Genomic DNA, 12,391 nt, shown 5'->3' on the forward strand with positions numbered 1-12,391 from the left:
CGAAAATTACGAATTTGTTTAAAAAAAATTGTTTAAACAATTTTTGACCATTAGTAATGTCTGGCAACATGCGGATATGATTCAAGGGTCATTTTTTTAGTAAGATTATGAAAAAAAATTCGAATGAGAATCATGTTCCTAGCGGGAGCAACGATACAGCCTGGACTAATACTTATACATATTATAAAACATACCTACAATATAATATACAAAAAAATATAATAACATAATATATAGTATTAAAAATATAATCATTACAGATTTCTCCATTATTATAAGTTTATTTTTTGAATATTCCTAAAATTTTGGTTTATAGTTTATAACGTATAATAAATTCTAACCCTTAAATATAACCTAAGTACAAATTTTTTCGGAAAAGAATGACACGGATGACTAAAAGGTAGTTTTTTAATTAATTCAAGAAATGTGCTACAAATGTTATTTTTTGTGGATAATTGTTCAAAATTATCTTGAAATATCGTTTCAGTGCTACAAATGAGCTCAACAAAGTTATCGTTTGGCATTTGTAATTGTCCAAATAAGGTATCTTTATTTTCATTATTATATAAAATAAAAATAAATCAACGAAAATATACCCACGCCTATGATTGCAATTCTTACTACCCGTTGTCGCTACTCGCCTGAACGAACGCCAAAGCCGTCTTTTCCGCTGTAAGGCGGGGCATAAACGCTGCGCGGCGGAATCGACGCTAACCGTTCCCGCCAAGGCAGTTGGGGAGCTGTATGAGCTGTATTTACTATGCAGTTTGGGCTGTGTTTAGTGTTTAGTCTGCTAGTAACCAAATGATGGCTATTCACTGCTTTTTTTCTTATTAAACGGAATTTATTATATGTTAACTGTAAAATTTTGTTACCTACGCATTGTTTCTCGTGTTTTATTAAATTGTAAAAGATTAAATTAGATTGTAAAGACAGACTAACAGCAATTGGAGTGGTATCTATTGAAAATTCAAACTTTAATAAAAAAGTAAATGAAAAGTTTATTTCGGACAGACGCAGAAAAATGGACTCGTTATAAAAAATAGTTTTTATTTGACCACATTTCCCTATATTTCAATACTACTTAAAATAAAACTATTTGATTTTTTTTTCAATACTTTGAACTTATATTTTTTTTGCGTTCCTTGGTATGGAAGTCAAGAGCTGCCCTTGCCAAAAACGATATAAAAGAATATTCCTAAATTTAAATAAAGTAAAAATTTAACATTAGCCGTGTTATTCCTAATGCACATGCTCGGGAAGAATAGCCGCATACGCAGGTGAGATCTTGTTGATATATCATCGCTATCATCATTAGCATATTTTCCTTCTACTAAGTATTTTTATTGTTTTTCTTGGTTGCGAGGCTACTTTGCTTACATGAAATTGTCTTTAATGCGTATGTTCAGTAATACTGATACAATTTTAATTTATTAATTACTATAAAGGTCAATATTGTTCTATAAATTTAAATATATAAATTCTATCATTCTTTTACTTTGTCACTTGGGGTTTGAAACTTCTTAAATATTTCTAATATTGCCAGAATATCGCGATATTTAAGCTCATGACAAAGAAGACATTTTTTTGACACTTATGTCTAAAGTACACAAGGTCGAAAATCGACCTAGTAAAAATACTGAGAAATTCATCATGACAATGTGTACTATGGGGTTGTCTATTATTTGGCGTATGTGACGTCACTACTAAAAAGGACTATTCATTTCTCCTACTCGAGAACATTCTATTCCTACCTATAAGATATTAGGTAACTATTTATGGAAATTAGTTGACTGCATGGTACCAAGCAAACAAAGTGAGTTAATGACGAACACATTTAATAAAAATGTCAGACAGAATACTTTGCAAGTGTGTTTATGAGATATAAAGCAAAATAATTAATTTAACTCTTAGATAATGCGGGTACTTAAATAATTTATTATTTTTAATTCAAAACTAAGTTAACATTGTGACAATTTCAGCAATTCCACCACTATACGTGTAACAAAACTATGCCATGTACCTAACTATATACGTTTGTTCAAATATGTTTGTTTAATAAAAAATTAAAACTACATGCCAAACTTGAAAGAAATCGCTTAATCAAGCGATTTTTTTCTAATACAAAAAGCCTTGAACGAATCTTTTCAGGACATTCGTCTATTTTTTTTTCGTTGATTTGTACCACGTCTGCCTTAAAAACAGGATAGGATTAAATTAATAAAGGTAATTATATCAGTTTCAGTGTTTTCTTTTTTTACTTCTGTTTCTATGTAAAACCTTAAAAAAAATCACTTACCAATTACGTTCCCATGGTTTATAGCGTCTCTTACTCTAAATCGACTCTTGCTTATAGTGAAATCAACCATCATTTTATCTATTTTCATAAACCTAACGTTTTCCTTATTTTTATATTCTTTCCCAAACATTGTCGCTTTTCCATATACATCAACTGAAATACATATTATAAACTTAGTGATCTTAACATGAACTTTAAATTCATTTTTACTATTTTCACCGCTAGGTAGTTGGTACACTGGTTTTTTTTATCATTCAACAGTTATCAAAATGCACTTATCTATTTACTCAAGATTATTCATCAGTTATACATATCATCAGTCTAACCTCAAATATTTGAACTGATTTGATTTAAACTACCGAAATAAAGATATAACAATTATTGTATATAGAATTATTTAAAATTGCAGTTTACAACATAATTAAACTTGTAATAATTGCCAAAATCATTTAATGAAGCTAACAAAAATGCGCGCGTCGACTACAATCAATTACAATTTAGCAACGCTAGCAACTAAATATGCCAGAATAACGTACCAAACAAGCGAGGCGCTGGCTGTAGTTAGCATTAGCTTTATAAGCTGCACTATATAGACATACCCTCTTGGACTGTGGTCTGTATATCTAAATCAGTACAGTCTGTACAATATTTATTGAGATAGAATACCAAGAAAAAATAAGCCAATGAAGCTCTGTTATCGGAACTACTGTAACAATTTACTGCGGAAGGGAATTTTCAGCGTTATTTTCGGAATATTAAAAAATATGTATATAAGATAAATATACATATATACAGTAGATTTTTTGGATTAAAATGTGTTTTTATTTCTTTTCCAGTACAGTAGAGTCAGCCCCTAATCTTATACATTTTCGAAATCACTAGAACTTTCAATATCAAAGCTGTTATAATCAAGTCTTCTACTCCCACATCAACCCGAATCTCGTTTTGCAAGTAATTATCTCCAACTTTCATCCAGTCTTCGACAATAACTGATCAAAATTCTTTTTCTGTCAGAGTCTTCACACCTAATTTAAATGAAACATCTTCGCTACATTGTTTTTAACTTGAACCCATATTATTTCAATTGGATTTAAATCAGAAAGCCTTACTTTCTATTATGTTTAATAACTTCATGCAGCTGTGGCTTAAGCAAATTCGGCGAAAAAGGTATATTACACATTAACCAATCTACCATATCTGTTTTTCTTGTCATATATGTTGCAGGTAGATGCTTTATGTACTTGTACATTATGACATGGTGCATTATCAGTTACAATAACAATCTATAATCCAATAAAGTTGTGTTCGGCTTATAGGGGGCAAAAAAAATCCAAACAGGATCTCTAATACTTAATGAGTTACTGCGCGTTATATGAAAAAAATTTGACATTTGACACACTGCAGTGGTGGTCTTGTAAATATGTTTTTACAAAGAGTTGGCAACGGTGGGAGTGGGGCAAGAGGTGTTTGGCTGTCATGTGTTAGCTGACAGGCTGCATCAGTTCATGTTTAGTTTTCATTCATTTTTGTTTCAGTCATTTTAGTTTGGCAGTGTTTGGTTATATTAGTTTTAGTTAATTACTAGTTTTGTATGTGTCGCGAAAATGGATACCTGCAAATCCTTCATCAAGTAGTCAACCAAAATTAAAACAAATTTATCTACTCTCCCACCAACATCGGTCCCTACCACCTACCACCAAGTACAGCTATGATTTGACAATTATCTAGATCCAGAAGACTGGGGATGGAAAAAGGACCTACGACGGTGGATGCCTTGCAGAACCAAAAGTAGAGCTCCTAAAACTTATTTCATGCCAATGCGGTACACCTTGTAGAGCAGCTCGTGCTTGTCGAAAAGTAGTTTTGCAGTGCACCGTAATTTGTAAACACTATGCTGTCGAGACTTGCGATAACGCACAACGAATGCCATTATATGAATTTGGAAATGACAGCGATGATGACGATATTGATGATGACCCTGAAAACAGTACATCACGTACGCAAGATGATAGTTCAAACATCGATCCGGACGACCTTGAGAAAGAGATGAATTCATCTGAGCCTTCCAGGAAAAGGGGACAATTAAACTGAGTTGATGATTTTCATGCAGATCGTGAATTAGGACTAAATAAATGCGCTGTAACTTGTTAAGTAGTCGAGTTAATTAAAAATTTTGCAGAGCAAAATTATTGAGTATTTACTTCTCTCCAACTTTTATAAAAGTTATTTAAAAAAAATTGTCCAGTCCTGTGGCAAACGATTTTTTTGTAATATGTATAATGCGCAGTAACTCGTTAAGTATTAGAGATCAGAATTTGATCTTCTACAACTTTTATCTAGGTCGGACGTTTTGCTCTAAAAAAATGTTTAGGAAATTACCCCCATGGCGCAAGTGGTGCCAGGAGTTCGAGTGTGATCTTTTGGTTGTATACTCAGGAAGCAGTCCCCAAGCAACCCTAAAAAATTATCCTGTTTGTTTTTTTTTAATATATAAAATGACATCTTTATTGGATTACTAAGGGAAATTTGGAATCAACTTCTCTGTAATCCACCGATTTTGGTCCCAGATTTAAAAATCAACACACAGTTAGGGATAAAACACATTTCACCACCAGCGTGAACAATAGGTACCTACCTAGGTAATCGATTGCCTTTAGAAATGTGTTATATGGAAGAGGTATTTTTATTGGCTCTTCTATGGTCTCCCGAAATTCTTTGGAAAAGATCGGTAGAGAACGCGATACGAGCGAGACGAGCTCGGGAATGTCTAGCACGAACGCATACATTATAAAACATGGGAAGGAACGCCACCGCGCGCAATCGAGACTAGCATGGTCCGCAATGCGACGGGACCGGGACCGCGACCGCCTAATGCGTTCCCTCCTTTACTGTTCAACTGTTGGAACTAGTATGGCCAGCGTGAATAAGAAATTACATTGAAAATGCACAGGACAATACACTTACGAAGTATGCACTGAAAACTGATACGGTGAACGCCATGCCGCCAATGTCTTTTTACCTCAGGTGTTGAATGCGGTTAATTCAAAAGAAAGTCACGCAGGGGTCTTCTTGGAATTTTGTCTCAACAAATATCGTATGGACTGTATATGTGTTAATGTGTTAACCGATTTAAAATCAGATAAGATCGAGCTAAATCTTGGTCAACCCATAATGTTTATTGTTAAACGAGCAATACCAAAAGAAAATCAACGCCAGATATTTATCCGTTGATTATTTAAACAGGATATTTTGTTATACATAAAAGACTTATATAGTGATTTTATCCGGAAACATAATATTAAGAAAAAACTACTGCTTGCTTGCATGCATGGCTTACATGTGGCCCACAGAGTAGTTGTTTCTTGCAATATCTTCAGTTAAGGATCTTGTCTATGAGGTTATATATATTTTGCATACCTAGATTTCCGGTTGTTTAACTTCATTTGATATGATTTTTGGAAAAATATTTATTTGATTTAGCTTAATTCCTTTACATTAAAATAAAAAAATAATTTTGTCGCTCTATATCTCAAAAACAAAAGAGCTTCTTTATAAACAAAAGACAATAAGTCTATTTAAAAAATATTCCTACTTTTTTATTTTACATCACCCCTTGTTTATACCATTAACTAAAACATCATAAGACGATTTTTAAGATTCCATGATGTTAGCACTTTCATAAATATTAAAAAAAGAACAAAATACAAGTACTTCGAGCCTTTTATGTGAAACACGTTTGAAACAACAACGTTAAGTATTATTAATACTCACGAAATATAGCCCAAAATTCTCCTTTTGTTCTCAAATTAAACAATAGGACATTTCCGCTAACGTCGTATTTTCCTTTTATTTCGATTTTGGGTAGTGTGACACCTAGCTGTATAATATAGTTCGCGACATCCGCCCTGAAAGAAGAAAACAAATATATAGAAAATTCAGAAAAATATATCAGTGGCTTCGTTTTTCTTGAAAAGGATAGGAAGTAGATATATTATGTCAAATTTATTTTATTTATTTTAACCTATATGGCTTTAGATAACGCCTCACTTATTAATCCTTCTTTAATTTTTAAAATTTTGTATAAAAAAGTAATAAGAGTTGTTGAAATTTTGCATTCACTTTTCACACACAACACCTAATTCTCACAGAAATGCTTCAATTTCTAAGACATAGCTACTTGATTTTTTGAAATTAAAATGGTAACACAAATAATGTAGCTTCTATTCATAAATAGCTAAATGAAGCTTATCTTATCCTATCAATAAAATGCAAATGCCTACACATACCTAATCATAGATAAATCTCAAAAGAAGATAATATTATAAAAATAGATAGTACTGGTCCTAATTTTATGGGAATAGAAAATACAATAGTACCTACTATTTTAAAAAACCCTATTCCGAAATTTCAAAAATTGTCGGTGTCATAAACTTTTTGTACCTATGTATTTACTTGAATTTCAAGCCACAATCGGTAAAGATAAATAATCACTAGTTATGTTAGTTGAATAGATTTATGCTGGTTAAACATGTAATAATAATTGAAATGTAATTTACGCATAATAAATTATTCTGTTTTTATCAATAATACTTGCTTACCGAACTGACTGTACAGAAAAATTGCTGGCTCCACTTGCGGAAATGTTAAAAAAATTTGCTTTAACTCTATAAACTCCTCTTCCATTTTCCATCGTTAAACTATCAATTTTTAATGGATCGATACTGGGAACGTCTATATCTTCTATACCATTTACTAAATATGGTTTGAGATGATCAAACGTATTTATAATACATGTATTGATATCTGGATCACTTTTGTAGCATGGCTTAATATACTCAGCTGAAAAAAAACATGATACAATAAAACAAAATAATTGAATATCTAGGAAATATAACATATGTCTTTATATATGAGGCATTCCATGCCAAATAGCTGAGGTCGTGACCCGACCATTTTTAATTTTCCTGATTTTTTGGTATTATTCAGTATTTACTCATTTAGAATAGGTATAGTCTGTTTAGAAATGAAAGAGAGTAATAAAAGCTTATTATGTATGCAAATTGTAAATAAATGTAGTACTGGTGCTTATATTCAATATTTTTATATTATGTATTATCGGTATAGATGAGGTGTACTTTTAAAAAAACTTTGTGTGACCGGGTTGTACTAAATTGTAGCAGGTAGCTAAAATTTAATCCCCGACAATCCGTCTTTATCTATGCCGCTTCAATTTCTCGGTCCATTTCTCTTATAAGTAAACAATATAAAAACAGCATTTCAAAACATGAGGCTACTTTAAGCATCATAACCGGGTTAAGAGGGTTTTTAGTAATTCAAATAAAATTATTCAATATTATTATCAAAATATTTATTTAAATTTAATGAATAGACTTTTATTCCACACAAAAATATATGTATTTTGAAAATTCAAATTATGGTGAGTAAATGTAGTGTTGTATAAATGTACAATAAAGAAAATAAAAAAGTAGGTATATTAAAATTCATCCTCTGAATATTCTGATGAATTATCTTCGTCTCCTAGATTGATAACGATAGGTTCCACAGTAACGTCAATTAAATTATCGAGTTCCCACATTTTCTCCTCTTCTTTTTGTACATGATGTATACATCTTTGCCAGTTATCTGCAGTTACTCGTTCCAAGGAATTTTTTAACAAAATTTTCACGTCACTTAATTTAAACGTCGTATTATTTCGCGCTACATCTCCTTTTACCTGCGCCCAGACTAATTCGATTGGGTTAAGTTCACAGTGATAAGGTGGTAACCGTAGTACCGTTATTTGGCGATTTGTTGCCATTTCATCGATAACATATTTTTTCTGATCTTTATTAAGATTGACAAGTGTCAAAAGTTCCTTTTTCACCATATTTGTTTCAAAAGAAATGTTTTTTCCGGATAACCATTGAATTATATCGGCTTTCCTCCAAGCAGTCGTAGGCGTCCGCTCGGTCTGCCGTGAATGGTAACTGGCATTATCCATGACAATTACAGACCCCGGAGGAATAAGATCCAACATCTGTGTAAAATACTCTTCGAAAACATCTGCGTTCATGTCTTCGTGATAGTCACCTGTATTTTTAGATTCAAATAAAAGTAAACCGCCATCTACAAAACCACTGGCACTACCTATATGTGTCACTATTAATCTTCGCCCTTTACCTGAAGGTGCCTTGAACCCTGTTGAAAGTCCATCCAAAAATGCTTGTCGAAAACTTTTTACATTTTTATCTTGCCATACTTTTGTTACAGTATATCCCTCGTTGACCCAAGTTTCGTCTAGATAATAAATATTCCTCCCTTCGTCACGGAATTTTCTAATTGATCTTAAGTAGGATCTTCGCCAACAAATAATTTCATCTTTATCGATAAGAACTGACTTCCTGTTCTGCTTTTCCCAGCAAAAATTCAACTCTCGTAAGACGGCCCATAATTTGCTTCTACTGATTTTTGGCAAATCGTTGTCCTCTGAAAGTTCACTTAAAATTTTGTTTAGCGTTGGTATTTCTTTTTTAAAATAAAATGAGTGTACTTTTCTGCGAATGACATTTTTGAAGAAATCATCTATAACGACTTTTGACCTCCCTGTAGATGATTTTGGGGGATTTACAGTATCTTGTTCATTTTTTGTTTCCTTTAAAAGTCTGTAGATAGTCGATTTTCCAATCCCTGTCATTTTGGAACACTTTTCCACGATGTCGTCAACACTGTTGGTAGGATTTTGGTGTTTCAATGCATTAAATACATTTAATATAATAATCTTCTCATTCTGAGACAGCGCACATCTTTTCACGCGTTTAGCAGGTACGTAATCTGATAAGCTCGACATTTTACCCAAACAATATTATATCCACTGGCACAATAGTCACTAAACACAAGTCGAATTTTACTCTACTGCACTAGCACGTCTTCGTATATTCAGCTCTAAGACTGGATTGATCTGTCACAATACACTGGCTCCTGCCCTATGATGTATCCAGTAAAATATACTAATGTACACCCATTACCTGTTAGCATTAGTGTTACCCGATAATTACCTGAAACGAAATATTACCACGCCCATGGCCGGTTCTTTTCTCGGGGTTTTATTACTATCTTTCATTTCCAAACAGACTATAGCTTTCATGAATTTTTTCAAATTTTTATTTCAACCCCTCAAGAAGTTATGAGCATTTGAATATTTGGGTAACAAAATTTTAAATACGAATACGAAACGATTTTATATTGTTATGAAGGGCTACAATTTTGAGCGCTTAGATAGGGATGGTCATGGCGGTGGCGTAGGAATTTATTTGCATAATTCTGTAAAATATGATATAATCGATTCTAGTAATATTGAACAACTATGGATTAAGGTATATTTAAAATCGAATACCATAGCGCTTTGCGTCACCTATAAGTCGCCTAATTTGAATTATAACCAATTTTTTAACATATTCGAGGAAACGGTATCAAATGTAATGCCAACAGTTGACGGGTGATTATGGGTGATTTTAATGTTGATCTTTTGGATTCTGATGGTCCTGGCACTCTATTTGTTAATAATGTCTTTGAAGGGTTATCATTAAAACAGTTAATAGCTCAACCTACTAGAATTACGCAATATACTGCTACTCTACTAGATTATATTTTGGTAAAATCAGAAGAGCTTATCTCTGATGTAGAAGTTAAAGAAGTACCACAAATAAGTGATCATGAAATAATTTCTTGTACCTTGAATATTATAACTCATAAAAATCAAACAAAATTCAAAACGGTTAGAGATTTTAAAAATTTTAATTTTCGTTATTTTGATTCTGATCTCAAGTCAATTCCATGGAAAATAATATACGATTTTAACGACATTGATGCTAAAGTAAATTTTATTACTGAAACCATTAATACTCTTCTAGATATTCATGCTCCTTTTAAAACTATACGCATTACTAAATCTTATGCACCTTGGCTCACGGATAATATTCATTTATTAATGTCTCTGAGAGATAAAGCCAAATTAAAACATTGAGGAATATGGTAACACTAGCAATTCGCAACGAAAAGAAAGCCTATTTTAATGCTGCTTTTAGAAACAGCAAAGGAAAGGAGTTTTGGTCTTCCATAAAGTTACTAAATTTGGGATGCCGTAAACAACCCTGTGTACTACCATTTCATTTGTCAAATGTAGATAGTATTAATAATCATTTTATCCATTCAATTCCTCAGTTACCTCCAAATAATGACATTATTTCTTATTATGAGAAAAATACCAAAATATTAAATACTAATGCCTTTATATTTCATAGTGTTACTGAATTTGAAGTCTTACATATAATTTCTGATATCAAAAGCACAGCTAGTGGTTATGATGGAATCAATATATTAACAATTAAATTATGTATGCCATTCCTACTTCCATATGTTACACATATCATTAATTTTTGTTTATTAAACTCTGTTTTTCCTTCCTCTTGGAAAAAGGCTCTTGTAATCCCATTACCGAAAGTAAAAATTCCGACTAGTTTAAACAATATTAGACCCATCAGTCTTCTTCCAACGTTTTCAAAAATTTTAGAAAAAATAATGGAATCACAGCTACGTAAACACTTAGTTGAAAATAATATTATTCCTGTACATCAATCTGGTTTTAAAAAGAATCACAGCTGCACTTCTACCCTTTTGAGTTTAACTAATGACATTTTTTCGGCTTTTGATGAAAGAAAACTATTACTTTTAGTATTATTAGATTTCAGTAAGGCATTTGATACCTGGAATCATCAGCTTCTATTAGCAATTTTAAAACATGTTGGACTTTCATGTGCCGCCGTGCAAATTTTCAGTAACTCCAATCTCACACATAGAGAACAAGCTGTACTTTACAAGAACAATACATCTCAATTTCTAAGTACTGATAAAGGCATTCCACAAGGCTCAATTTTAGGACCATTATTGTTTATCATTTATACATCCAATTTTCCGTCTGGTTTCATATCATGCATGCAGTATTACTTTGCTGATGATACCCAAGCTTTTTTGTCTTTTTATCCCGATGAAAGTGAACAAGCATGTATCCGCAATTAATTATGACTTAAATAATTTTGCAGAACTTGCTCAAGGCCACTCTTTACAAATTAATAGCAGTAAATCTATGGCTATTATTTTCGGTAATAAAAAAGACAGAACAAATTTTGTGCAACAATTTGGCAACTCGATTTTAATAAATAATGTTAATATTAGTTTCTATAATTCCGTCAAAAACCTTGGGTTAATAATTGATCAAAATTTGAGCTTTTCTCTTCACATCAATAAATGCTTGCAAAAGGGTTACATGGCTCTTAAAGCTATATACGCTAATCGTTTATTGCTGTCCTTTGTGATTCATTAGTATTAAGCCACATGAACTATTGTGATGTGGTGTACAACACCTGCTTGTCTGCATTTGATACCAGTCGAATCCAAAAGCTTCAAAATTCTTGTTTACGACTAATTTTTGGCATTCGTAAGTACGGTCATATAAGTCATACTTTTAAATTAATTCGTTGGCTGAATATGAAAAATAGAAGGTATGTTCATTCAGCGAATTTTTTCCATAAAGTTTTGTTAACGAAAACCCCTCCGTAATTTATATAATAAGATTCGCTCTAGAACTGATGTTCGTAACGTAAATATACGTCGCAAGGATACCATCACGCCACCCCTACATCGTACACAATTTTTTAAACGGTCCTTTCTATATAATATTACTAAAACTGTAAATAGTTTACCTAATTGTACCAAGTCTATGTCCCTGAATAGGTTTAAAAAATACATTTTTGATGTCACCATGGTTGCTGTCCAATATAGAGCCCTTATAATACCACTTTCAACAAAGTGTAAATTGTAGTAGTTTCGTCTTTATAAAAAAATTGTTGTGTTTAAACTTATACAATGTTTTGTTCAAATTACTGCGAATTTAAGGGTTAGTTGGAAGAACAGCTGGCTACTTCGGGAGTCGAGCTGAAACTCGCCCTTGTCCCAACTATTCATATGTAATTAATTTTTTATTATTATTATTATTATTATTATTATTATTATTATTATTATTATTATTATTATTAT

The 12,391-nt window shown here is 32.0% G+C and overlaps 1 protein-coding gene across 1 annotated transcript in view; it reads right to left on the reverse strand.

The window, feature by feature from the left end:
* The window catches only part of LOC108912062 (circadian clock-controlled protein-like), a 38,962-nt gene that overhangs the window by 16,659 nt on the left and 9,912 nt on the right, over positions 1–12,391 (reverse strand). Inside the window, exons 2-4 of the mRNA XM_018717222.1 lie at positions 6,898–7,138; positions 6,071–6,204; positions 2,300–2,452 (exon numbers count right to left, since the gene is read on the reverse strand). Coding sequence (XP_018572738.1) covers positions 2,300–2,452; positions 6,071–6,204; positions 6,898–7,138 — 528 coding nt within the window. The remainder of the gene's footprint in view (positions 1–2,299; positions 2,453–6,070; positions 6,205–6,897; positions 7,139–12,391) is intronic.

Source organism: Anoplophora glabripennis, unplaced genomic scaffold, assembly GCF_000390285.2.
Source record: "Anoplophora glabripennis isolate ALB-LARVAE unplaced genomic scaffold, Agla_2.0 scaffold830, whole genome shotgun sequence".
NCBI lineage: Eukaryota > Metazoa > Arthropoda > Insecta > Coleoptera > Cerambycidae > Anoplophora > Anoplophora glabripennis.